This window comes from Ovis canadensis, chromosome 5 (assembly GCF_042477335.2).
Source record: "Ovis canadensis isolate MfBH-ARS-UI-01 breed Bighorn chromosome 5, ARS-UI_OviCan_v2, whole genome shotgun sequence".
In the NCBI taxonomy this organism is placed as follows: domain Eukaryota; kingdom Metazoa; phylum Chordata; class Mammalia; order Artiodactyla; family Bovidae; genus Ovis; species Ovis canadensis.
In genome coordinates, this window is record NC_091249.1 from 38397266 (window position 1) to 38424825 (window position 27560).

Here is a 27560-nt window from a genome sequence, read left to right on the forward strand (position 1 = left end):
GATTTTGGAGTCAATGACTTGGGGAGGAAGGGAAAGGAAGCAGAAGGGGTCTAAAGGAAAAGTTAGGTTGTGATGCAGTCCCATTGTGGTCCTCAGCACCCTCAATGGTGAAGCTCTGGATCTTTCTGGAAGGCACATCAGAATTGTCTTGAATTAGGGCATAGGGCCTTAGTGTTGACGTAGCTGCATGATGAATATTTGGGTACATCCACCCAGAGGAGGCTGTGATTGTGGGGAGCTGAGGTTTCTCCTGAAGGTAGCCCCCACCTTGGGACTTTCTGGCAGCCACAGTCCCACAAGTGGAGGGCAAGGACATGTGAATACTTCCTTCCTAAAGCAAGATCTGGGCAGCATATCACAGTCTCTCCTACATTGCAGATTCCTCCAGCATCTTTCACCCCCGACCCCAAAACCTCCCCCAGTCAGATCCTTCAATTTTACACCCATCAGGTTTTTCATGCTAAAAAGCAGGGCTTAGTTTGTGTAACTTCCCACAGAGCAACTTCCATTGACTCAGACCACCCTAGACCTGGATAAAGAAGCTTCTTCAGTTCTGACTGCTCTGTTTTTGGCGAGAAGTCAGCCACATCATTTAATGACTCTGAAACCTGCCTTGTTTAAATTGTTCAAGAGAGAAATTTATTAACAGCACTGTGGTGGCTGTGAGCTATAGTGTGAAAGGACAGCAGGACATGGGTGGCTGCCCTTCTTCATAGCACAAAAGGCCCGTCTACTGCTCCCCACGTTGTCACCATAGTCATCATACCTGTCTTGCCTATGCTTGGATTCATCATCAGCCTCTCTGTAACTCACTGTTCTCTGAAGTGCATTAATTTTCTTTACCTAGGCATCTTATCTCTTGACTTTCTATTTGTTCTACACTTTTAAAGTTAGAATTTCTGTGCAAACCTTCCAGGATCAATTCAAAAGTCATCTCCTTCAGAATACTAATTATTAACAGAGAATAGCTTATTATATGTATAGCACTCTCTATAAGACAAAGAAATGTCGATTCACTTACTCCTATGAGATAGGTTCTAATACATGCCCCATTTTACAGATAAACAAACAAAGGCACAGAGAAATTAAATGATTTTCCCAAGACCCTACACTCAGAAAATGACAATAGTGGGGTTTGTGTCCAGCTCTCTGGTTCCAGAGTTCAAAATCTGTACCATGCAGCTCCTACCACATCACAGCAGCCAGAATTTGTCCCTCCTCTGCCATTGAACTTGTTCTGTGTTTTCATATGGTTCTCATAGATAAAAAAAATAAGGTTATTAGCGTGCACATTGTTTACCTGCTTAATTGAATCAGCTGATTTTGTTAAGACTTTTGTTCAAAAGAAAGTACCTGGATTTTCAGTATATATGTCCTGCAATTGGGAAAATCAATAGAGGAAAAACCGAAAGCCGGGAGAAAGCTGGGACTGAGACCACCCTCTGCCCAAGGAAACATGTGCAAATAAGCTATTTATAAATCCTGTGAGAGAAAAACTTAAAACTTAAAATTCACCAAAATAAACATATGCTGACAATAACATTTTCCCCCCACTGTGACAAAAGTGGTTAAACAAGTCATATTTTCTTAATCATATTTTGTAGATATGACTGCTCTGTTGAAAATCTTGATTTTAGGAATGGGAGATTTCTCACAGAATCCTGTTTTTGAGAACACATGTGCTACTATTAAAGATTCTTATTCACCATACTGTATAAAAAATGACAAACACAAAAGCCCATCATTGTCCTTTGTTTTCAATGTTAAAAATCAGATCAGTAGGCTCTTCCATCTGAATATTACACAAAAGCGCAATTGGAGCATGTTCCGTGACCCTGCCATAAATGTGTGTTCTCTGGCTCAGGGTTCAGTAGTTACATCCACCTCTGAAGCTGTCCCTGGGGCCAGCCCAGCCACCCCTGCTCCGAGGCAGCAGCCCCCACAGGCCCCCAGCAGGGGTGGACACGGCTAGTGCCTCAGAACTAGCGTGGCCTTTGGGTTGTGCATGGGACTCCATCTGTGTGGAGACTGCTTCCTCGTTTGCCACCTGCCTTGGTCCTCTCATACCACAGTTGCTTGTTTCATCCTTCTGTTACCATTTCTAAACCATAAAGAGAAATCCACAATTTCAGAGTTCTTAAAGGCAAAAAGACAGCACCTGCCCGTTGGCTGCGACAGTTTTGGCAGTTGGGGAAAGGAATGTGCCTGCAGCCCTGTCCCCATCTAGGGGATCTCCTGAAAACACATCCTCCTCCTTAGAAGGCCAAATCTCTCTGTTCTTAACACCTCTTTATCTCACTCTGGTTTTTTTGAATTTCTTTTAAACCCTGTGGATTAGACATTGACGAGTGCAGGATTTCTCCTGACCTCTGTGGGAGCGGCATCTGTGTCAACACGCCGGGCAGCTTTGAGTGCGAGTGCTTCGAAGGCTACGAGAGTGGGTTCATGATGATGAAGAACTGCATGGGTAAGCCGCTCTGGTTTGGAAACAGGTCTAGCACAGACTCGTTAGCGCGACTTTGGCTTGTCTCAGAGCTGTTAACAGTGTGCTTGGCAAGGAGCTAAATGTCAGACAGGAAATCTGCTCCTCTCTAACTCTTAGGGAGCCCCAGCCTCTTGGCGCCTTAATGGCAGTGAGATATTGAGACTGAGTTCTGTTTATTTATAGAATCTGAAATCACCACAGAGTAACTACTGAGCAGGGGTTCACTTAAAATGTATGGCGTTGGTGTTGACCCTAAAAATTTATTTATTGTTATGAGAATCCCATGTTCTTTTCCTGACATTACACAAGCTCTTGGCATTGCCCACCTTTTAGCCCACTGTTTCATGTTTAGCAACTTTTAGGACTCACCTCATGGGATATACAAAGTGATCAGTCTAAGATTTTTCTATCACCTTGATGAGAGATAGAGACATATGATGTCTGGAGTTTAGACTGATGGAAAGCAGGCACTGTTTATTTTTACCTCTTGTGAGGCTGGTCATTTCATGCAAGTAAGTGCCTTGAGAGCTCACTGTCTTTCAAAGGAGAACGTGATACTTAAATCTGCTAATCATAGAGAAAGTGAGGAGAACCTGATCCCATCTTGTGTTAACCCAGCTCCTCCATTTGAATCACCATGACTCAGATAATGAACCTTTCTCCCAGTCTGTGTCCTGAACAGCTTTTCCTCAGAGTTCTTTAATGGCTCTCACGTTTTTACCTTTCAGACATTGACGAATGTGAACGTAACCCTCTCCTTTGTAGGGGTGGCACCTGTGTGAACACTGAGGGCAGCTTTCAGTGTGACTGCCCACTGGGACACGAGCTGTCGCCATCACGTGAGGACTGTGTGGGTACGTTTGTCTCCTCAGCACATAAACCCTCCCAGTTCAACCTGGAAAGATCATAAAGATCAGAGGTTTTTCTAGTGAAAATCTAGCTGATTATAATTTGGGAGTTCAGAGTCCACACATCTGGGATCAGGCTGTGTGTCTTTAGAGAATGCTTTGGTGATACACTCAGATGAATGGCATTACCCCTGCTCCCCTCTTTTTTGTTACAAGCATTCTGGAAGGGACCTGCCCTGTGTCAGGCCTTGGAGTTCCCTCCTCTGGGTCACCTGGGGTGGGACAGCAGCTTCTGTTGGAAGGGCTGCTCCCTGACAGTTCGCCTATGAGCACACCTGTGCCCAGAATCCACCCTATGCCCTGTGTCTGCGATCACAGGATCTGCTCACCTGGGTGTGAGCACATGCGCTCCCTCCGGCCTGCTCCTCACAGAAGCCCTGAGGCTTTCCTGGCCCTGAGCTCAGCAGGGAACCAGGTGCGATAAGAGAAGACCCCCCCCCCCCCCCCCCCCGCTGGTCCTGAAGCATTCCACAGGCTTTAAAACTTTAGCCAGGAAACATTTTCTTTACAGGAAATCTTTCTCAAAGGTGTAAGCAAATAAAACAGTTTAAAATAAAACAGATCCCACACTCCCAAATAAAAGCATTTGAACACATCCCGGTCTACACGTGTCTGTTTATAACCCATATTTATATCACTGAGCTAATGATTAGGTGAATCTTAAATCATACACCAGACATTTTATTTACTTTTAAACTTTTAATGTTTTTTACTGAAGGAAAGAGTCTTTAAATTTTATAGAGCTTTACAATTTTTAAAAGTTTTGCATATGTGCTTTCATATAATCCCATAACTCTTTTTTTTTTTTACCCCATCCCTATTTTGCCCCTCCCCTCTTTCTTCTCCCTACTGCTAACCACTAGTGTGTTCTCTGTATCTATGAGTCTGCTTCATTTTGCAAAGTTATTATAAAAAGGTGAATTTAAAGGTTTAAAATATTTTAAATTCCACATTAATAATAGTACAAAAAGGTATTTCACACAGATAATTACAGAATATTTATTCATATTTGTGATACTAGTGACTCAGATCTGTTTCTTTTGCTAATTAATTTTCATATTTTTTATGACTGGATTTTATAGCTGAAAAAGTTTCCCTCAATGTTATAATGTACATTATAAGATACGTATTTTTGCATGTTCAGTAAAATATTTCATGACTATGAACATAAATCTATCACATCATCCTCGTGATCTTGAGAATTCAAAGTGAATTTCTTGTTATGTCTGATTTTTTTCCTGGATCGTGTTTGACAAGTAACTTGTTTAAGGAGTGTCTCTCTACCATTCTCTTGTTCTTCTATTTTTGCATTAGTAGTACTAGCTTCTTCCACAGATCTTTTCAGGTTTTTTTAAAGATACCTGCCCACCTTATGATAGTTAGCTTATTTAAAAGCAGTCAATATAATCTGTAAGCCACCTGTCCAGGCTCACTGAACACAATGCCATGAAAACTTGAAAAATGAGGGCCCTGTTTCCAGCCTGTCTGTTTTGTGGAACCAGCCGTCTTCCCTCCAGAACCATCATGTTATTTAGACAAGTGACCATCCTGTTAGGACCAGCTGAGCATGCAAATTCATGTATTAAGTATCATCCAGCTTTATTTCTGGCATATGCTAAGTGGATGGAGTCTAGCCTCATGTGGATATTTAAATTTGATTAAAATTAAATAACATTAAAAATTCAGTTCCTTAGTCCTACTCTCCACGTTTCAAGCACTCAGTAACAGCTACACATGGGGCAGCATGGATGTGAAACAGTTCCATTAACATAGAAACTTCCACCGGACGGCGCTGTTGTAGATAAAACTACAAGAGAAATATAGATTGCAGCATTTGCTTTGAATTTCCCCAGGAAATCATCTCTCTTCCCCTTGAAGTATTGGTAAATAAAACCCTTTGGATAATGATAAAGCCCATTGCTCCAATGCAGCATATTCTTGATAGTTTAAAATGACATTGTGATTTCATAAATGTTAATTCTGTGTATCTTTTTATAGATATTAATGAATGCTCTCTGAGTGACAATTTGTGTAGAAATGGGAAATGTGTAAACATGATTGGAACTTATCAGTGCTCCTGCAATCCTGGGTACCAGGCCACGCCAGATCGGCAGGGCTGTACAGGTAAGGATGCCAAGTGGATCTGGAGCTTGTATTTCTCAAGTCAGCCTAGGAATGCTTCTGGTACTGAATATATAATGACGCCAATGGGGGTCCTCCGTCCTAAAAGTGAATCTTAAGTATGGGGGCAGATCTCTAAGATGCCATGGTTTGGAACTTCTGCTTTTAGCCTAGAAAACGTCCTATATCTCTGTCTATATGTATTTCATTTTATATTGTGTTTCTGAGTTATTTAATCATAGGTTACTAGAGCTAAATAAATGTCAAATGAAACACTGTCTAAAAGGAAATGAACTAAGAAAAACTAATGGTACAGTGATAAATCGGCATGAATGGTGGGGAGAAAAATCCAAAACTATTTAAGCTTTATCTGTTTAAAAAGAAAAACTCTCTTTGAAAAAAAAGGGGGGGAGTAGCTCTGACAAGTAACGCGGTGGTAATGTTTTCACAGATATTGATGAGTGCATGATAATGAATGGAGGCTGTGACACGCAGTGCACTAATGCGGAAGGAAGCTACGAATGTAGCTGCAGTGAAGGGTATGCCCTGATGCCAGATGGGAGGTCTTGTGCAGGTACGGAAGGAAAATACACAGACTTTGTGTGCATGTGTGTGTCTGGTTAATTTACAAATCTGGCTCCAGATATTTTGAGTGGAACTGGATGGAAAAAAGGATATGTGAGCTTAATAAAAGCCGTTCTTGTTTTCATTTAATGTTGATTTTGTGTCATCAGATATTGATGAATGTGAAAATAATCCTGATATCTGTGATGGTGGGCAGTGTACCAACATTCCTGGAGAGTACCGTTGTCTGTGTTATGATGGCTTCATGGCTTCCATGGACATGAAAACGTGCATTGGTGGGTATCATGCGAGCAGGGTAAATATTTATGTACAGTATGCACACACACATATATACACATAAGAAGAAGAGGCTTTTTTGGTTATTTTTAAAATTCAGACCATTGTATTAGAAGGTATAAAAGTGGAAAAGAAGAATTGTTTGAAAGAAAAGCCTTAAAGACAGAATATTTATCTGCAGTACTGGGTCCTGCAGATATTAGACATTCTATTTGAAATTTTCTTTGTATATCTCAATATTATTCTATTCAGTTTTAAAAATAGCTAGTTAATCTATAGAATGAATAAATATTAACCACGGTTTTGAAAATTCTCTAGACGTGAATGAGTGTGACTTAAATTCCAACATCTGCATGTTCGGCGAATGTGAGAACACCAAGGGATCCTTCATCTGCCACTGTCAGCTGGGGTATTCAGTGAAGAAAGGGACCACAGGATGCACAGGTAGGGGTCAAGCTCGTGTGCCCTGTGTTCCAGCTTCTTGCATTTCGGAGGCTAACCTGCAAAATCGTTTGTTCCCTGGAATGTCTTGCACTTTCGCCACACCAGGTTGTAGCAGTAATGTGATGAGAAACTGGCCCAGAGCACGTGTGATGTGTTTAGTTCTTCTCTGTGGTAGATGCGCACGATCTGAGCCACCGAGCTGCAGACCTCACTGTGAACGGGCGTGGACACAGAGTGGGAGGATGGGTGTAGACTGTGGCCCCCGTGGTTCTCATGTGCTCTTCGGGCAGCGTTCACTTTCCTAATAAACCTGCTGCCCCATGAGGAGACATACGTAAAGAAGGAGCACCAAAAGACTGGGGGAATCTCAGCTGTTGCTGGGTTTCGCAGTGCTTTTAAAACTAACTCCGATCGTAGATCGGAGATCTTAGAAAATTAATCTCAACTTTACATTTAGACTCTTTTTCTTCCTTTCTTTCCCTCATCTTTTTCTTTCTTCTTTTCTCCTCTCTTTCCATTAGCTTTTGCCTTCTTTTCTCCCTACCCAAATTTACTCTTTCTGCCTTTGTTCTTGGTTCATTCCACCCACTTTCTCTCTTATTCTCTCTCTCTACTAAATAGTTTCAGCCTTTTAAAAGAGGGGAGGGGGGTTGAAGTCCCAAGGTTGGTTCTTTGGGCCAGATGTCCATCACTGCTCAAGGTTCTTGTAGGGATGTTTTGCTCAAGCCAAGTGGTAGGTGACTTAGACTGTAGCTCAGACCTTCCTTAAGCCCTACACCTCCAGGAAACAGCAAGTAAGGCAAGAACTCTGCATGTTCATATGTGTATATGTGTACACACACAACATACACAAGGCACTATGTACATATACTGATAAGCATCTGGTCGTTTTCCAGATAACATTTCCAGGGAATATTTTTGTATACTGTGGCTGGCGATTTCCTTCAGGGAAGGCCTTGTTTGACTTGGATCACGCACTTCCAGGTTCTGTTGGAGTCTATAAACATATTAAAAATTAATGAGGTTAACATTTTCTCTGTGTTTGCTTTCAAATTTTGCCTGCACAGACATATCTTGAAAGTAGAATTACTTAGGTTGTCTCTTATCTTCTTCATATTCACTACGGTTTCTCAGATGTGGATGAGTGTGAAATTGGTGCCCACAACTGTGACATGCATGCCTCGTGTCTAAACGTCCCAGGAAGCTTCAAATGTAGCTGCAGAGAAGGCTGGGTTGGAAATGGCATCAAATGTATTGGTGAGTAGTTTGCAAATGTAAATAAGCTTTGCTAAGACACAAAATTCCTAGAGGCTGTTCTTTGCACAGTTGTTAACCCACATACTTGAATAGGAACATGCCTCTTATTTTCATTTATTCTCTTGGAAAATCAAAGGCTGTATTTCATTGCAAGATAATTCCTGTCCAAGAGTTCCCTTTAGCCTTGGTATAAGTGATCAAATTACAACAATATGCCTTGGCATCTGCATTTTAATGTGTTGTTGTTCAGTAAGTTATTTGATGTGCAGCCAGAAATCCAAACAGCTGTAGGATGAAAAATGACTCATACATTTTTTCAGTTTTTTCCTAGGGTAATCATAAGATATAAAACCCAGTGAAATAAATGAAGGGGATGTAAAGGTTTTGGTTTTTTTTTTTTCCTTTTCCAGATAACCCAAGTCTGTAATAACTGATTGATAGCAAGCTTCTTAATAGGAAATAGAATTCTTCTTCCAGGGAAACCTAAATGTTTTGGATTCCAAGAGGCCAGATTAGAAGGAGAATGGGAAGACAGTTGCCATTCTCCAGGTTTTACGGTTCTTGACCAGAGGCTAGGAAGTCCTTTATAGCTGTGAGGCAGGGAACTGGATTTTACTCTTGGTATCATTCATAGTGCTGCTTGGTATGCTCAGTGTTTTACATGCCTTAACAATAAAGTGTGTTCCAACATATAAAAATTATCCAGCTCAATTCAAAATACCAATCAAAGCAGGTGAAACTGGCCTCCCCACAATTCCTCATTAAAACCCGATAAGCCTGCGGCGAGGATTCGGTGATGGTTTTAAGATCTCTTATTAAAAACAAACCAGTTTATCTGAATGTACTTTCTTATCCACTCAGTTGTTTTATACTTGTCAAATGTTTGTAGCTGACTAGAATTTGAACCATCATAGTTTCTAAACAACGTTGCTAAGGAACATTCCATCATGGCATCATTAAGTCCACTAGCTCCCTACCCTAGTCTGGACATCTTTCTATCATTAATCCAATGACTTTTCAGCCATATCCCCATTCCCGTTATTTGTTTACTGTTTTTCTAGCCTTTTCTAGCCTCCTTTTTTTGTGCTTCTTGTCCATCTGTCACTTTGGCCAACTATTGGAAAACAGCCTGCCTTCAATACAAGGGGTTTAACCACGTCCAGGCACCAGATCCGGCTGTTTCTTTCCAGCTCCATCCCCCTGCCCTTGTTGCAGCTGTTCTGGGCTCAGTCTCCCCAGCCGCCTCCTCTCTGTTAGTTGCTAAAAGACCTCCTCATGAGTTTGCTCCCTCCCCCTCTGGTTCTCCTGCAATCCATTCTCCACATAGCAGCCAGACCAGTTTTTTAAACCATGGGTCTGATTTCTTCATAATTGTCATTTTAGCCCATTGAATTCAGGATAAAATACAGCTTCCTTCACATGGTTTAGAAGCCCTTGTGTCTCTCCTGCTTCACCTTTCATTATCCTGAGTCTCCCACATTGTGCTTTATCACTCTGACCTCCTTTAATTATTGTCACACCAAGCGCTTTTCCTTCTCAGTGTCTTTATATGAGCTGTTCCCTCTGCAGGGAAGACCCATCCCTACTCTTCTTTAGCAGGTCAACTCTTGCTCATCCTTCAGGTGCTAAGTTAACTAAAAATAATTTGTCAGTGGGACCTTCCTAATTCCTGCATTCCAAGTTAGACTCCTATTCTTATTTCCTCATATTTCTTCATGGTACGTGTATAACGGTGTTTAATTTAATTTTCTGTGTTTAGCACGTGTCTTTTCCATTAGACTAGGGGCTCCATGAGCTTCCCTGGCAGCTCAGTCTGTAAAGAATCCGCCTGCCAATTCAGGAGATCCAAGGAAGGTGGATTCCATCCCTGGGTTGGGAAGATCCCCTGGAGGAGGAAAGGGCAACCCACTCCAGTATCCTTGCCAGGAAAATTCCACGGAGAGAGGAGCCTGACAGGCTACAGTCCATGGGGTCACAAAGAAGTCGGACACAACTTCGTGACTAAACCAGGGGCTCTGTGAGGTCAAGAATTATATCTTGGTTTCCTCATCTATAAAATGAACTTGAAAACTTGATGGTAATTGTCCTGCTCTGAAGTTCAATATTATCTTGAAAATTACCCACATTTTTAGTGATAAAGTATCCAATGATAAAATTCACCCTAAGTAGAAATCAGAAGGAAATCTAGCCTTGGTTTTCTTTTAAACATAATCCTAGTTGATTAGATAGCTCAAAAAACACTTGAACTAATTATTTTGGCCCATGTTTGTAGCATGAACGTTTTGGCTCATAGATCGGAGATCTTAGAAAATTAGAACTTTGACTTTGCCAGTGAACTAAAACATATTCCATTCGGCCACTTTACATTTAAATTAAGATAAATGAAAATCTTTCTGGGTGTTTAAATATTCCATCTTCATTTCTGAACTTTACTGCTGTGTTCTCTTGACATGCAGATCTGGACGAATGTTCTAATGGAACTCACCAGTGCAGCATAAATGCTCAGTGTGTTAATACCCCAGGCTCCTACCGATGTGCCTGCTCCGAAGGGTTCACTGGAGATGGATTTACCTGCTCAGGTGGGTGAGGTCCTGATTTTCACAGAGCACTGTGTATGTTTTTGTCATTGGAAGAAAACTGTGGTTAAAGGAGGTTGAAATTACTACCTCTGTTTTTACACTTGACTTGTAGGTGAATGTGTATTTTTGCTTACATTAAACACAAAAACTGGGAAATTTTTACAAATAATAGCTTTTATTACTATTATGTGGTCTTAATGACTGTCATTTCCTTTTATTCATTAAGTAACACGATGGCCAATGGCAGGTTCTGATTCAGACCACCTGGATTCAGACCTTGCCTATGCTGCTTACTGGCTGTGTAGCCTTAAGCAAGTTACTTAGCCTGTGTGTCCTTAGTTTCCCCATTTTGGAATGGACATGGTGACAGTCATGATAATAATACTATTTCCCCCTTTTTTTTAATATCACCGAATGAGCGACATATGGGAAAACTATTCAGCTTCTTAAAATCTGTGACCTACCCAATCACAGTTATTTATTGTGTTTATAAAAATCTCAGTTTATCATATGGTTTTGAAAGGATTAAATGGAATGATATCAGTAAAGAGCTCAGAAACATGCATCATAAGAGCTCTGTAAATGTGACTAAATTCATATTATATTCTTTGCGGATAAAACATCCACTCATTAGATTCATGTAAAAGGCTAGAATCATCTTGCTGGACATAAAGAACAATACTTTTCAGCTTGAAAGATAGGTGTTTCTCAGTTTAATGTACTTACATTTAACCCCAAATTAAAAGATAATTTTTTGTTATGATTATTACGTCAAGAACTCAGACTTAAAATTCTCTAATGCCTCTTTAAGAAAACATGTGTATTCAGTTGTAAAGCTTTCTTACTTTTAAACCTTGGGTGCTGCGTCTTTCTCAGCATGTCTGTGCACTGTGGTGTGAAGGCAAGGGCCTGGCCTTGGAGTCAGACACAGCTGGACTCAGACCCTGGCTCAGCCGCACATTCGCTTACTGTGACTCCCGTGGCTCCGTCGGCTACTCTTAGCCTCGGGTCCTTCCTCTCCTAAACCTCACAGGGTTGGTGAACTAAATGAAAACATGCATGTCAGGCAACTCGCGCACTCCCTGGCAAGTGTTAGGCCCTCAATAAACATTAGTTTCTGCCCTTAACCCCTTTTTCCATGTGATAGAGTCAAATAAATTGTCTTTAAGATCTATGAATAAGGCTCATTGGTGTAATTAAAATAAGAATAAGATTCTTCTTTGTGTAATTAAAATTTAATGAGATTGTAATGGCATGCAAGAAACTTCCCTCATTCCCATAGAGTGTCCCCGCTTTACTTAAAAATGCTTGAATTAATGAAAGAAAGAGTTGTTCACTTTAACTCTAATGTTTTCAAATGAGTTAATGCCATTTTAAGGTTAATTCCAGTGTTCTTGGCTATCTCTAAATGATGTTGCTATAACACTGATGCATCAAATTAGCCTTAAAGAGAACAGAGACAGATGGGAGAGACATCTCATACCTCATTCCTCCTGTTTATCCTGATGGCATTGCATGTTATAGATTAAACAGCTTTACTGTCCAGTGATATACCTTTATTTAGGTGTGTATGGATAATTGTTTGATGTTAATGAACACTAACTCAGGCCAGTGAGATTGGTTTAGTTATGGAACAGAAAAAAAAAAAAATGTGTCAGGAGATTTGGAACTTAATAGAGATGTAATTTGCTCCTTCAACAGATGTTGATGAATGTGCAGAAAACATAAATCTCTGTGAGAATGGACAGTGCCTCAACGTCCCAGGCGCATATCGCTGCGAGTGTGAGATGGGCTTCACGCCAGCCTCAGACAGCAGGTCCTGCCAAGGTGGGTCACCAGGATTCCAACTCATTTCCAAGTGGAATCAACTGCAACAAATGAAACCACAAAAAGGGCTGGCACGGGCTCCACCTGGAAGCAGAATACACAGCACATGCTCCACATATAAAAGTCATTTGTTTAAGCATGGATTATTTTGCCGAATGAATAATGATGAAGGCGGCTTTCATCTCTTATGAAGTTTTCCTGGCCAAGAGCCAATAGTTGGAACTTTGGCTTATTCAAATTTTTTTAACTATTTCTTTTTTTTTTTTTAACTTTTTCTTTTGTTTTTAATCACTAAATGATGACATGTGGATAAACTGTTCAGCTTTTAAAATATGATACATTATGTACCTCAATCACTGCTATGTAATGTGTTTGTCAAAATCTAGGTAGCTCATTTGTGGCGTTACCTTCTTACCTGAGTCGTCTATCTGCATGTCTGGGACTGGAGGTCCTCTTCAGGGACTCATCAAGAACTGTACCTTTTGCTGAATAGTCATGTCTCCTTCCTATAAGTTATGACATCACCCCCTTTCCTGGAAATGGGACTTTGTAACTAGTGTGATATCTTTCCAAGTAAAAGAAGTTGAATTTTCTTTTACATTAGAGACTCAGTTCACATTGCATTGAGTTTGGGTCATCACTGTGTTCTTAAGAGTACATTAAAATGTAAATAAAGAAAGGAGAGGACTGAAAATGATTCATATGCCATAAGGTTTTTAACAAAATTAGTGATTCATAAAAAACCTTAAAAAAATAACTCAGGCTGGCTGCTAGGCAAAGATTTTTAAATGAAACCAGATTATAGGCTTTCCCTACGTGAGTATCTAGTCAAATGAACAGAAATAGTAAATGCCAGCTCACACACACACACACACTTCACCAACCAAATGAAAATTATACAGTCTGGGGCAGCTTGAACTAGAGCCTGACTCTGCCCCACCACCAGAAGTATCACTGAAGAGAGAAAGTGTGTGTAAAAGATCATGGAATTTTCCATAAATATCTACCAATTTGGATCGAATCAGAACAAGAGAATGAGTAGTAGGCTCTAGGAAAATACTAGAAACTGAAAGCATTTGTGCTTCTACTTTGACCTGCTAGGTTGAGCAGAATCTAAACCATTTTATACAGAGCAGCTGTAGAATGAACTTTATTTTTTTCTTAGTCCTGCTTCTTGCTAAGCATTGAAGCCAGTTAGTAGAAACTGTGAGTCAGTATGGTCATGGAATTACATGATTTATTATGCACGTCAGCTAGACAAGAATTGGTGGGAAAAGGAACAAGTTAGCCGTATCCAGAGACTTTTGCCAACATAAAATTTCAAAATTAATCCTTTATACTTAAGACAACATTTGCCCTTCATAGATCTACTCCATTATCTGTGGCCTAGGCCCTTCTAAAACTTTTCCCAGAACCTCCCCCAAGATGATACTAAATAGTTTCTATTTACTGTACTTCCTTCCTGTGTTGGCTTTCCCAAAATATGTCATTTCCATGTAGAGAAATCCCAATTGCCAGGGCGTCTGAGAGTGGCACACACATAGCTCACCCTCTGCTCCAGTTAGATAGATGTCAGCTTTTGAGATCCGCAAAATATAATTCTGTGGTTCTGCCTGTTTCTCCTTTGTTTTGTTGTTTCTTTTTCTATGAGATCTGGCATGTCTAGACAGTTTATCCTGAGTTACTACTTTAGTTTCTTGACATTTTTCCATCTTACTATAAATTAATGCCCCTCTGAATTAATCCTCCGATCAACATTGTCCACTCAGCATCTACCTCTAATTTCTATAGAGTTTAAAAGTTTGTTAGAGTTGGCCATTTCTCAGTATTCTTCACCAAAATGGAGGTGTACAAAACCTGCAGGAACCTCCTCAGGGACAGGTTAGGACTCCCATCAGGTAGAGTGAACCAAAGACAGAGCATTTCTTATGATGTCTGAAGAGAGATCAGGGGTCAGGTTCATCAACAAAGAGCACGCAGAGCCCAGCAGAGGTCTTCCCATCCATGTTTCTCATCTTCCCCCACCTTATGAAACTCTGGGCCACAGAGCAGAAGCTTTAGTGAAACCCATACCCCAAGCTATCTTCCAAAGAAATCCCAAGATTAAAACAGAAGGGAGGATGTCAAGAAGTTCCATCTAAACTGTATGGGAGTACAGTTGACCTTTGAATAATGTGGGGGCTAGTGACGCCTACCCTCAGCTCGGTGGGCAATCGTGTACAACTTGTAGTCGGCCCTTGGTGTTCCCCGTTCCTCTGTTTTCATGGATCCACATATTTAACCAACCGCAGATAGTATACTGCATACGCTGCAATATTTACTACTGTGAAAAAAAAGCCATGTTTAAATAGACACATGCAGTTCAAACCTATGTTGTTCAAGCACCAACTGTATATAAAAACTCTCAAAAGAGCTGACCAAGTAAAGTGTAAGTAAACTGAAACAACAGCTACTATGCTGTTATTTCTATGGAAATAACAACAAAAGAAGAACATACAAAAAACATAAATAATCAGTTCAGAGTAGAAGAAAATTAGTCAAGGAACAAGGGCAGATTCCATGTAGGTATGTTGTACCATAGATAATCGTAATAAAAATGTGATTGCACAAGTTCAAAGTAATTATAAGAACAGAAAAGACATTGCAGAATCAGGGGAAACAAAGGAAAAACACGGGCCAATCGAGGAAAATAAGAGAACTATTAAATAGACACAGCAAAGAAGAGAGGAGATGAAAATGTAATTACCAATGAGATAAATTACAGTGAAAAAAGAGGGGGAATAAATTAAGAAAAGACAAAGGCCGTAAGCTTAAGTATAATGGGTGTTTCTGAAGTGAAGAGTTCCTAAAAGCTGAATGGAAAAACATATTGAACAACTAAACATTTTTCTAAAATAGAAGAAAGAACTGAATATACAGGAAGGGGTAAATCATAAGACAAATTGTAAGCTTTATTGTATTTGTCGGCTTAAGTCATAGAGATTCTTCAAACTCCAGATAGAGAAGGCAAGCCTTGAACAGGACAACCAAATACACACTAGAATACTGGCCTCCCAGTTATAAGAACACATGTGACAAGAATATTATACCTCAGAGTTAGTTAATCATATAGACAATGGACATATTCTGACATGTGAAATAATTCAGAAAGCAAGCACGTATGGGCTCTCCTTTCTTGTCTTGGTGGAAGAAAACAACACAACTTATCAGCAGTGAAACAACCAATCAAGAAATATAAATGGGGAGGGGGGAAGCAGTAATTGGAGAAGTGACAATACAAACATTATTGATTTTAAAGAATTAGTACTAAATTCTTTAGAGATTATGGTAAATGGCATGAGCATTTAAAAAGTGAAAATAATACGAATAATAAAAATGAGTTGGAAGCATATATATATTCATGCTAATTTTAATCATCATTAGAATCTACTGTCTTAAAATTTTACTATCTTAAAATCATTTGAATTTAACATAAAGCCCAAAGGTGACAAGGTTTTAGTATTTTTCATCAATTCTTTATGTTAGTATTTCAGAAGCTACTGACATAATGAAAAATTGATTTGATGCTTGAAAATGGTTCACTCTCTCTGAATATGCATTGAGAAATACCAGTTTTGGGAATATTGTTCATCCAATTATGATAAGTCTGGATAGAAGCATTTTTGAGTGATTTTTGTTTTTGCTGTCTTATTTTCTGTGTTGTTCCCTATCTTTTCTGTTTCTTATCAATACTTTTCTATATTGTTCAAATTTCTGAATATGCATCAATTTTATAAAAAGAAGACATATTCTTTTAAAAAACCTTATTTCACACTTTTTCATCATTCCAATGGAAGTTATTTGTAATGCAATTCATTTAAAAGTAAAATGCATACACATAGGGCTGATAATACAATTACATTTACATTTACAGCTTAATGCAACTCAGTTATAAACTAACTTAATGAGTCTTTACCCATTTATGTAAAAAGAATAACTTTATTGACCCAACACAAGTAAAGACAACTTGCATATCAGTTGAACTTCTAAACACAGTTTGAATCATACTTTAAATATAAGATAATTGAAATGCTTTATTTTAGCTATCATGAAAGACCCTTTTATACTTAAGATACAACTGTCTTGAGACAGCATTTTAGAATGTCTTGTCTAGTCTCGCCTGAAATGGCATGCCTGGTCTGCATTCTCAGAATATGAGGTTATTTGTGTACAAAAATGTCCATCCTCTTCCTATGAGTAAAAATACAGATTATTTCTACAGCTGGACAGGCATACATATGCCTTCATTTTCATATGAATGAGGAGTAATAACTTCTCATTTATTTTGAGTTAAAGCTTCATGGAAGACTTTATAACCTAAATTTATGACTTCAGGCCAACAGAGATGTTTTAATGAAATTGAAGGAATGTGGGGCAATGATGATCTTATTACACACTACTGGGGAAAAAATTCTTTCCCTCTTTATAACTGACCTTATTAAAACAGGTCAGATTACAGAATAAAAAAGTTTAAATAAGTTAAACTTAAATAATTTAAAAGATACATTTCGTATTTAAAATGTTATATATTTTACATGTTGTAGGTATTTCTAAAACATCTGAAGTTTTCATTATTGCAATCTTTGAATTTATTTTTATTTTTCATTTTTTTATAATCTTATTCCCTTCGCATGTTTGTACTTAATTAAAAAAAAAATGTTTAAGCCCCAGGCCCATTTTTTCTTAAGTAATTTACCACCCAAGACAGTTAAAATACTGTCAATAAAATGAAATAATATCCTTTTGTCTCTGCTCCATCTGAATGTTAGTTGGTTGCTGTTTACATGACATCCCTGGTCAAAGTAAAAGAAAATTTTTTGCTCCATAAAAACATCTGAGGAGATGGAATAATTTATTAATGTCATCCAGTAAGTTGAAATCTTTATAATCAAGAGATTACTATTTTTTTTAATCTCCAGATATTGATGAATGCTCCTTCCAAAATATTTGTGTCTTTGGAACATGTAATAATTTGCCTGGAATGTTTCATTGTATCTGTGATGATGGTTATGAATTGGACAGAACAGGAGGGAACTGTACAGGTATGGCCAGTTAAGGGCTGAATTGTATTCTTATTAATTGAAAAGAACGCTTTGTGCTAGACATAAAAGTTCCCCAAATTTCTGCTTAGCCTGCTATGCTTCAGGTCATGCATTTTTTTTTTGAAAAAGGAAATTACATTCTGATACATTTATTTCTAACTGTGAGATTGATTTATTGTAAACAGCTTAATTTTAAATATTCAACATGAAATTAGTAAAATATCTCTGTATATATTTATGATGTCCACATATGTGTACAGTTATACATATATTTAAGTTTAATTCAAGTAAGAAATGATAGCATGGTTTCCTTCAGAATTGCAACATTTCAATATTATTTCTTTATTTATTTATTAAACATATTAAATGATACCATCATGAATACTGTCTGATTGATATATGGAAACTGCTCTAGGTGTATACAAGGATTTCATTGTACTGAGTCCCTCCTAAAGAGTTTTAGTCTACTGACGTTCAGAATTTCCACCAAATCCTTCGGAACAGCAGTATGCACAAGGAAAGTAAAGATGTTGATGTGGGCATTCTAAATGTTTTTCCTAGATATTGATGAGTGTGCAGATCCAATAAACTGTGTGAACGGCTTGTGTGTCAACACTCCCGGTCGCTATGAGTGTAACTGTCCACCCGATTTCCAGCTGAACCCCACCGGTGTGGGATGTGTTGGTAAGTAAAAGCAATATAAAACCAACAGATAGAAGCACATAGAGTTAAATACCTCTACTCTCTTGATAATGAACTGTAATATGGGCATTTGCTACAGTTAACTTAAAGTAGTACTCCTTTACCTTAAGTAAACTAGATTGCCAAAATACATGGTCACTTTTATTCTGCTAATCTTCCAGGTCATATTTTGAAACAGGAATTTTTGAGACATCTAGTCCCACATGCTCCTCTCACAGACTTGGGAACCATGGCCCTAGAGGTGCAGTCACTTGTTTTAAGGTCTCAGAGCTTGCAAATGGCAGAGCTGAAGCAGTGTCCCCAAATTGTCTGGCTACCTGTCCCATGTATTGACCAGGACAGATGCCTTTGAAATGTGGACTCAGTTTTACAAAATGAATATGTTTCAGGTTCATGCATGACAGTTGACAAGGCAAGCAATTAATGGTATTTATACCATTAGTTATATAATTCTTCAACACCAAGGGGAAAAAACCTGTATTTCTATAGGTATAAGAAAAACCTGTCTTTCTGTAGGTATGAGAAAAACCTATATTTATATAGGTATATATTTCTTCCAAACCAAGAAAATATGGAATAAAATTTGTTAGTTATTAAATTCCCATTAAAAATTTTAATAAGGTTGTTTGTGCTTTTTTCTTCTGCAAATTATCTTCAAAATTACTTACAAATATGAAAAGTAAAAAGGTTTGTTGGATGCAGATGGCAGATAACAGTGACTGTTTTCCTAAGAGGAGAACCAGCAGTTCCTCTTGAGGCTCTTTATATCAAAGAAAGTAATATCATCACAGGCCCATCCAGAAACATAAGGAAACATGTTCAGTGCCTCGTTATTTGTGGTGGCAAGAATTTAGAAACCAGTTTTGGAGAATGGGTTGATTAAAAAAGAACGGCAGTTGGGCACTGTGGACTTGACAGTATGTTATAAAGATAGAATGAGGCGAATGACAAAATACCATTCACAGAAATTTAAAATGTGCACACAAAAAAAACCAAAATACAAGTGTTGCAACAGCACAGACCATAAAAAGTAATATTAAGCACTTTGAAATGTTTGAGTAGGGGAAGAGGAAGGAGATGGAGAGCAGGGATAAAAGGGAAAGAGTGGTAGGGAGGAAAGAAAGGGAGAATGAATGAATACAAGCCTAGTAAGAGCAGAACCTTGAGTTAGCACTTCTGTCAGCACCTGAGATTCGGCAACAAAAATAAAACTTAAAAGAATTGAGAAAAGAAAGTGAAAGAATGAAAAGCAGCCCAAGTGGTTATAATGTGCAGCTGGAGATGAAGACTCCTTGGTAGACTGTAAAGAACTTTGGCTTGTACTCTGATTTGAAATGGGACGCCATGGGAAGTGGCCTGACCCCAGGTAATGCTTCTGAAGGAAGCTATGGTAGGAAAAATAGACTGTAGGTGGGTCAGGAGATGACTTAGAAATGGTTGCAGTAGTCCAGGTGAGGGGTGACGGTGGCTTGAACTCAGTCAGGTTGCAGTGATGTTGTAAGTGGTAAGCAGTGGTAAGTCATCAGATTCCAGGTGTATTTTGAAGGTAGTGATGACAGATCTTATGAACTGGATTGAATAAGGAGTCAAAGCTTGACTCCAAAGTTTAGAGCCTGAGCAGTTTTAAAAAATGAGTTTTCTGTTTATTGAAAATGCAAAAAAAGCCTGGGAGAGGATTGGAGCAGGTTTTTTATGTGGAGGCAAGAGTATCAAGTGTTTGACTTTAGACACGGTAACTTTAAAATAGCTCTTAGATACTTGCTGCTGCTACTGCTGCTAAGCCGCTTCAGTCGTGTCCGACTCTGTGCAACCCCATAGACGGCTGCTTACCAGGCTTCCCCGTCCCTGGGATTCTCCAAGCAAGAATACTGGAGTGGGTTGCTATTTCCTTCTCCAATGCGTGAAAGTGAAGTCGGTCAGTTGTGTCCGACTCTTAGCGACTCCATGGACTGCAGCCTACCCAGGCTCCTCCGACCGTGGGATTTTCCAGGCAAGAGTACTGGAGTGGGTTGCCATTATCTTCTCTGCTTAGATACCTAAGAGGAGAAATAAAATGCTAGGCACTTGGAAGAAGGATCTGGAGTTCAGGGGAGAGGTGAAAGATGGAACCACAAATTTGATCATGTTTAGGGTGATGGAACTAATGAGGTGATCTAGATGGTACTCATAGATACAAGAAGAAGTTTGAGAGTCACTTATTCTCTTAAATATCCTTTCTAAACTTGTTACAGACTGACTCTTCCAAAATTTGCAAAGCTTGATGTGCAAATTGAAACGAAACTTTAGGAGAATAGAGATTATGGGAAGGAGAGGAAGGAGGTTGCATTATCACCATTTTCTGTAATAGGATACATTGCTTTAACTGATACTGGATTTCATTTCCTTTGTTGATAAACTCATGATATAGACTGATTGATTATTAGGAAACGTTTTTTTGCATTCATTTTATTAAAGGTCCAGAATGTCCCAGGTGAGTAATTGCTTACTCTCTTTAGCCCATGAACTATATGGATGTCTAAACACGGGAAATTATTATAATTGATTTAATTCCTACAACTTGGAAAAACTGTAAAGCAAGTGATGATTTTGTGCAGGGAGTTAATGGACAGAATTTGAATTTCATCGTTTAAGTGACCGTTCTCCAAAATGACATTCTTACTACTGCAAGGTCCATTGTAAACTCCCGTGTTGCTCCGCAGACAACCGCGTGGGCAACTGCTACCTGAAGTTTGGTCCTCGGGGCGACGGGAGCCTGTCCTGCAACACTGAGATTGGGGTGGGCGTCAGCCGCTCCTCCTGCTGCTGCTCTCTGGGGAAGGCCTGGGGGAACCCCTGCGAGACCTGCCCCCCTGTCAATAGCAGTGAGTATGAAGCTGAGGAAGAGGACAGGGTCCCTCTGAAGCTGAAGGTCCCTCTGGGAGCTGAAGACTAGCTGCCGAATTCTTCTGGTGCTGGGGACAGGGGAGGAAGTGAGAGTCCAAACTTTGAATCGGGACTACTTTCAGTGATTATGCTAAAACCAGCCAAGAAACCTTCATATAAAAGGAATCTGAATTCCTCTCTTCTTGTTTTTCTTGATATGATGAAAAGAGAAAACAATTTTTAACCACAATCCACTATGAAGGATGATAATATCAGTTCTCCCTGGTATCACAGATAAAGGCCATTCCTGCTTCTTTTCCAGAGTTGTTTTAGTTGAGGTTCATAGATGCGTTGTATTCCTCAAGTCCAGCCAGGTTATATCTTAAATGGAAATGTGTGTCCTGATATGAGCATAGGTGAAACTCAACATTGTTGAATCTTTGAGTTTTCATTTTACTAGCCTAAAAAAGTTGTTGATATAAATTTTCTGAAAGTAGTTTTTTCTTTAATTAAAAACAAATGGGTTTTGTTATTTTACTTTGTAATTTATGAAGTAATGATCTTATTTCAAGTAGAATGTTAATATACTTTTAAGGATACTGTTTGAAAAGGCACCTAGGAAAACACAGATACACCCTTTAGGATATGTGCTTTGAGCTTGGCAGTTGTTAAGTGCTAATTCATTGTCTTAGCCGCTTGCACACAGGTTATCAAATTTCTTTTTCTTTCCCTCATTTTGTAGCTGAATATTACACTTTGTGTCCTGGAGGTGAAGGCTTCAGACCTAACCCCATTACAATCATCTTAGAAGGTGAGTAGACCTCTGATGGCACCAGATTTAAACAAGAGCTTACTTTAGAGAAAAGCTGGTAGAAAAGTTAGAACAGTCCAGACAAGATAATTTTGCAAAATTACAGGTAGACAGTTGCCAGTTTGCTGAAAAATCATCCGTAAGTCAGAAAGACTTGATCCATTGCAGTAGTGTGTGATTGTTCTGCAGGGAAACTCTTTTTATAATTATCCCCAACTTTCACCATTGTTAGATTTAGTTATTGCTCTTTTCAGATTATAGCAGAGTTCCATGACTAAGCCGGGGGAATTCATGATCACAATAAACCTCCTGTGTTAAGTGTGCATTCTCTTGGACGCATGGACGTCTGCAGGTCTTACAGTACCACACAATTGAAAGCCCTCAGAGTGGCTCTCGTCTTTCATGATAGTATCTGAGCTGTCTCCCTTTTTGCAGATATTGATGAATGCCAGGAGTTACCAGGACTCTGCCAGGGTGGAAACTGTATTAACACTTTCGGTAGCTTCCAGTGTGAGTGCCCTCAAGGCTACTACCTCAGCGAGGAAACGCGTATCTGTGAAGGTGAGATGAATTCATACCTAAAAGTTATTAGTGCTATTTAAAACAAAATTACTGGTCAGGTCTGGAGAAGAGAGTCCATCTTCAAGGTTTATCAAGGGATATGAGGAGACTGGTTCACAGTTTTTTTTCTTTTCGGTCAGTGCTTCTAAGTTGTATAATGATGCATGCATGCCAAGTCACTTCAGCTGTGTCTGACTCTTTGTGACCCCATCGACTGTGGCCGACCAGACTCCTCTGTCCACGGGGATTCACCAGACAAGAATACTGGAGTGGGCTGCCATGCCCTCCTCCAAAGGTTCTTCTTGACCCAGTAATTGAACCTGGTTCTCCTGCCTTGCAGGCAGATTCTTTACTATCTGAGCCACCAGGGGAGCCCTTATGATGATAGCTAAATTAATTTACAGATTATTTGCAGCAATTTACTATTATTGTTCTCTGAGTAAATGGGTTGATGATAGAGGGAGAGAGCTGAAATAGTATGAAAGCATTCAATGTAAGTTATTAACTCATATTTTAACTTTATATTTTATATAGAAAAATATGTATGTTTGAAGTGGGACCATTAGGTTAATACTTTCAGTAACTTTTTAATGTTGAACAACAGCATATGAAACAGTTCAAAGGTTATGCAGATGCCTTTCTTGGTTCCATCCCCCACTTCTCATGTGGCAGTGTAATCATCCCTGAGGGGCCTGGTCTTCCCACTAGACTGGGAGCGTCTTGAAGCAAGGGGCACATCCAATTCATCTCTATAGCTATAAGTTCTAGCTTACAGTAGAATCTCAGTATTTATTTATGGAATGAATGAATGAATGCTTCTAAAAATAAACATTAAACAAGTAGTGTAATTATTTCCATTATAACTTTTCTATTGGAACATTTTAGATAAGCGCATCTGGAAGAAATATGCTTTAATAAGGAGAATAACCAGAAACTGTGCTACTTCTAGAATCTCTGAACGGGTGTTAATTTGAAAGGAGCTATAAAGAAAAAGGCATTTCTAAGTGCCTTCAATTTAAAACTGGCACTAAAATTTGATTTCAGTGACGTAAGAGGAAAGTAGCTTTAAAGCAATTCCATCTGAAGAGTATGAAATTTCAGTTTAAAAATATAGGCACCATTGAAGTTATTTTTTTGCCACTTTGGATTAATTTATTTTGATCACCTTTATTTTTAAATGTTAGATTTTTATTTTTCTGAAGAAGGGCATATTGTATGTGACATAAGTGCATGTTGGGGGTGTTTCCTATGTAATTGCTTTAAATTCTAAATTTAATAAAAAGTAAGATGAATTCTATAAAAATTAAAATTGAGGGACTCAGCCATATGCTTTGTTCAGTTGTTTAAGTCCCGTAAATTCATGGGGAAAATATTTACTAATTAATGGATATTCTCGCATCCCGTAGATATCGATGAGTGTTTTGCACATCCTGGTGTGTGTGGGCCTGGGACCTGCTACAACACCCTGGGCAATTACACCTGCATTTGCCCACCTGAATACATGCAGGTCAACGGAGGCCACAACTGCATGGGTAGGTAAAGCTCGGAAGGTGATGAGGTCACTGTTGCTGGCTTCCTGGCCATCAGTTATGTAGGAGGCAAACGTGTCATAATTATTCAGAAAGTTTGGAAGTTAAATCTCTATGAATAGTAAAGTATTTCAAAGTCTTATAAACTTATGGCTGTGTATCAGATTTTTAATATATTTTGGCTACATAGTTACATGTTATAAAGCATGAGTCTGAGGTAGAAAATTTCAACAAATGTTGTAATTATATATTCTTAAATACTTTTATTTTCCATTCATATAAATTGAACATTGTTTTACAAATAAGAGAACATTCAAAATCTAATATGTAATGCTTTTTAAATTAAATGCATTTGAATAGAGAAATATCTATTAACTTTGTCCCCCCAAGAGAATTAAAAGTAAAATCCCTTACTTAAAAACAGGAAAGACACTTAACTAAAAATGACTTGTGTTCAACTTAAAGAATTATTTTAAGATACTTCCACATGACCATGAAAATTTTCAGAGTTAGTCGAGGCATTTTAGTGTCTCCAGGTGTATGGGGTTTATTAGTAGCTGCTGGCTGGCAGGATGGGTTGGCATTTTTGTTTTTCTCTATGTAGACATGAGAAAAAGCTTCTGCTACCGGAGCTATAATGGAACCACTTGTGAGAATGAGTTGCCTTTTAATGTGACAAAGAGGATGTGCTGCTGCACATACAATGTGGGCAAAGCCTGGAACAAACCTTGTGAACCGTGCCCAACACCAGGAACAGGTAAGCACGCAGCACCTGCCTCTGCAGGCAGCCAGGTCAGTGACACGGGGAGGCATGTAACACTAGAGTGAAAACACAGGTGCGAAACGCAGACATAGTTCTGAAAAGATCCAGGAATTCGCGTGCTTGGTTTCTCAGGCAGCCAGTCCTCTTTAAGGTCCAAACACTGATTTCTGAGATGTCCCTTGAGTAAAGTCTAGATCCTGAAAATAAGCCCCATTGCTGAAGAGTTAGAATTTTATAACACCAGTCCATTTAAACATGCTGCTTTAACTACACTTCTCTTCATAAAAGAAGTATTTATTGAGAATCTATTTGTGTCAATGTGTTACACTTAGAAGGTGTCATTTTGATAAATTGTGATTATTTAAATTCCAACGTGCTCATTAAGTTTGGTCTTGGAAAACATGCAAAAAAAAAAAAAAAGGATTTGAAGAGCAAACTTTATGTAAAAGCAACATGGTATCAGAGTTCTCCTTATACATCCATTCCCTCAAACTTACATGAAATTTTTAGACAGTAAAGAGAACTGGTCTTTACACAGTAAAATTTTTTTCCAGACACAGACTCTCTTGAAAGAAAAACTGAAAGGTAATGGAGACAAGAGCAACAGAATCATCTTAAAATTGTTGCCCACTCAGGTTCTTTTATGACCTGAAAAGTGGTCACTCTTAATAGCTGTAGATACTAACAGTTGAACCGATAGGACAAATAAGAAACAATGGTTATGCATTTGTTACCAAATACAGTATTATTTAGGGTACAGTTATTAAAATATTTCATTTAACATGATGAAATGAAATTAAAGAGAGACGCGGGAAAGTGATATATAGGGCCGTTTTCAGTGGCTCAAATTCAATGGGCAAATGGATTTTCTCTTTTGTATTGAAGTATAATTGATAAATAATATTGTATTACTTTCAGGATTAAAGCACAGTGGTTTGACATTTATACACATTATGGATTTATCTCCACGATAAGTCTAGTAACCATACGTCCTCGCACAATTTTATTGACTATATTCCTTATGCTGAACATTACTTTGCTGTGACTTATTTATATTATAGCTGGAAATATGTACCTCTTAATCCCTCACATCTATTTTTGCCCTACCCCCTACGCCCCTCCCTTCTGGCAGGCACCAGGCTTTTCTTTATAACAGAGATTCTTATTTCTGTTTTGTTTGTTTATTCGTTCTGCTTTTTAGATTCCATGTATAAGTGAAATCATACATTGCTCGTCTTTCTTGGTCTCACTTACCTCACTTAGCAAAATACCCTCTAGATTGATCTATGTTGTTGAAAGCGGCAAGATTTCAACAACATGGCTGAGTAATAATATATATATACACGCACACATACAATATACCATCTTGTTTATCTGTTTGCACATCAGCGGGCACTTAGGGCCCTTGTAAATAATGCTACAGAAAACATAGGAATGTATATGTCTTTTTGAATTAGTGTTTTGTTTTCTTCAGATAGATGCTCAGAGATGGAATTGCCAAACTATGGCAGTTTTATTTTAATTTTGTGAGAAACCTCCATGCTGTTTTCCATAGTGATGGTACCAGTTTACATTCCTACCAATAGTACACAAGAGTTGCCATTTCTGCTCACCTTCACCAGCACTTGTTATTTGTGATCTTTTTGATAACAGCCATTCTGACAGGTATGAGGTGACACCTCATTTACATTTCACTGATAATCGGTGATGTTGAGCATCTTTTCATGTGTCTGTTGGCCATCTGGGTGTTTTCCTTAGAAAAATGTCTATTCAAGTGATCTGCCCATTTTTAACTGGATTATTTGCATTTTTTATATTGAGTTGTGAGTATTCTTTATATTTTGACATTAACCCCATTGGATATATCATTTGCAGACATCTCATTCTATTCAGTATATTGCCTTTTCCTTCTATAGATGGTTTCCTTCACTGTGCAAAAGCTTTTTAGTTTGATATAGTCCAATTTATTTATTTTTATTTTTTTTTCCCTTGCCTGAAGAGAAAGATTCAAAAAAAGATTGCAAAGACCAATGTTGGAGAGCATCCTGCTTATGTTTTCTACTAGGAGTTTTATGGTTTTCAGTCTCACATTTAAGTCTCCAATCTGTTCAGAGTTTTATTTTTTTATATGGTGTCAGAAAGTGGCCAGTTGCAGCCTTAGGCAAGTGGCTATCAGTTTTCCCAGCACTGTTTATTGAAGGGATTGTGTTTTCCCCACTTAACAATCTGGACTCTCAGATGGCACTTAGAGTATAGTTTTCTGTATATTACCTGATACTAGTTTCAAGAGTTTTATTCCTGTGTGTGGCAGTGGGCACTCAAAGACTTATGCTACTTAAAAATTCGAATTCCTAAAACGTCCTGTTAGTTTGGTGAATTACGTGTAGTAGTGACTCTCATGCTGCTGCTGCTGCTGCTAAGCCGCTTCAGTCGTGTCCAACTCTGTGTGACCCCATAGACGGCAGCCCACCAGGCTCCCCCGTCCCTGGGATTCTCCAGGCAAGAACACTGGAGTGGGTTGCCATTTCCTTCTCCAGTGCATGAAAGTGAAGTCGCTCAGTCATGTCCGACTCTTAGCAACCCCAGGGACTGCAGCCCACCAGGCTCCTCCGTCCATGGGATTTTCCAGGCAAGAGTACTGGAGTGGCGTGCCATTGCCTTCTCTGAGTGACTCTCATAGTCTCTGTTTTATTCCATGAGACATTGTTTTTGATGCCTCAAATTTCACATTCCAACAAACAGACGTTTATGTTAAAAAAGATAAAAGTC

The 27560-nt window shown here is 38.8% G+C and overlaps 1 protein-coding gene across 1 annotated transcript in view; it reads left to right on the forward strand.

Annotated features, from left to right (window-relative positions):
- FBN2 (fibrillin 2) overlaps window positions 1-27560 on the forward strand; it is a 230978-nt gene that overhangs the window by 165125 nt on the left and 38293 nt on the right. The window contains exons 26-41 of the mRNA XM_069591633.1: window positions 2339-2467; window positions 3214-3339; window positions 5392-5517; window positions 5966-6088; window positions 6249-6374; window positions 6694-6819; window positions 7954-8076; window positions 10533-10655; window positions 12357-12482; window positions 17441-17563; window positions 18125-18247; window positions 20965-21126; window positions 21870-21938; window positions 22374-22499; window positions 23906-24031; window positions 24633-24785. Coding sequence (XP_069447734.1) covers window positions 2339-2467; window positions 3214-3339; window positions 5392-5517; window positions 5966-6088; window positions 6249-6374; window positions 6694-6819; window positions 7954-8076; window positions 10533-10655; window positions 12357-12482; window positions 17441-17563; window positions 18125-18247; window positions 20965-21126; window positions 21870-21938; window positions 22374-22499; window positions 23906-24031; window positions 24633-24785 — 2010 coding nt within the window. The remainder of the gene's footprint in view (window positions 1-2338; window positions 2468-3213; window positions 3340-5391; window positions 5518-5965; window positions 6089-6248; window positions 6375-6693; window positions 6820-7953; window positions 8077-10532; window positions 10656-12356; window positions 12483-17440; window positions 17564-18124; window positions 18248-20964; window positions 21127-21869; window positions 21939-22373; window positions 22500-23905; window positions 24032-24632; window positions 24786-27560) is intronic.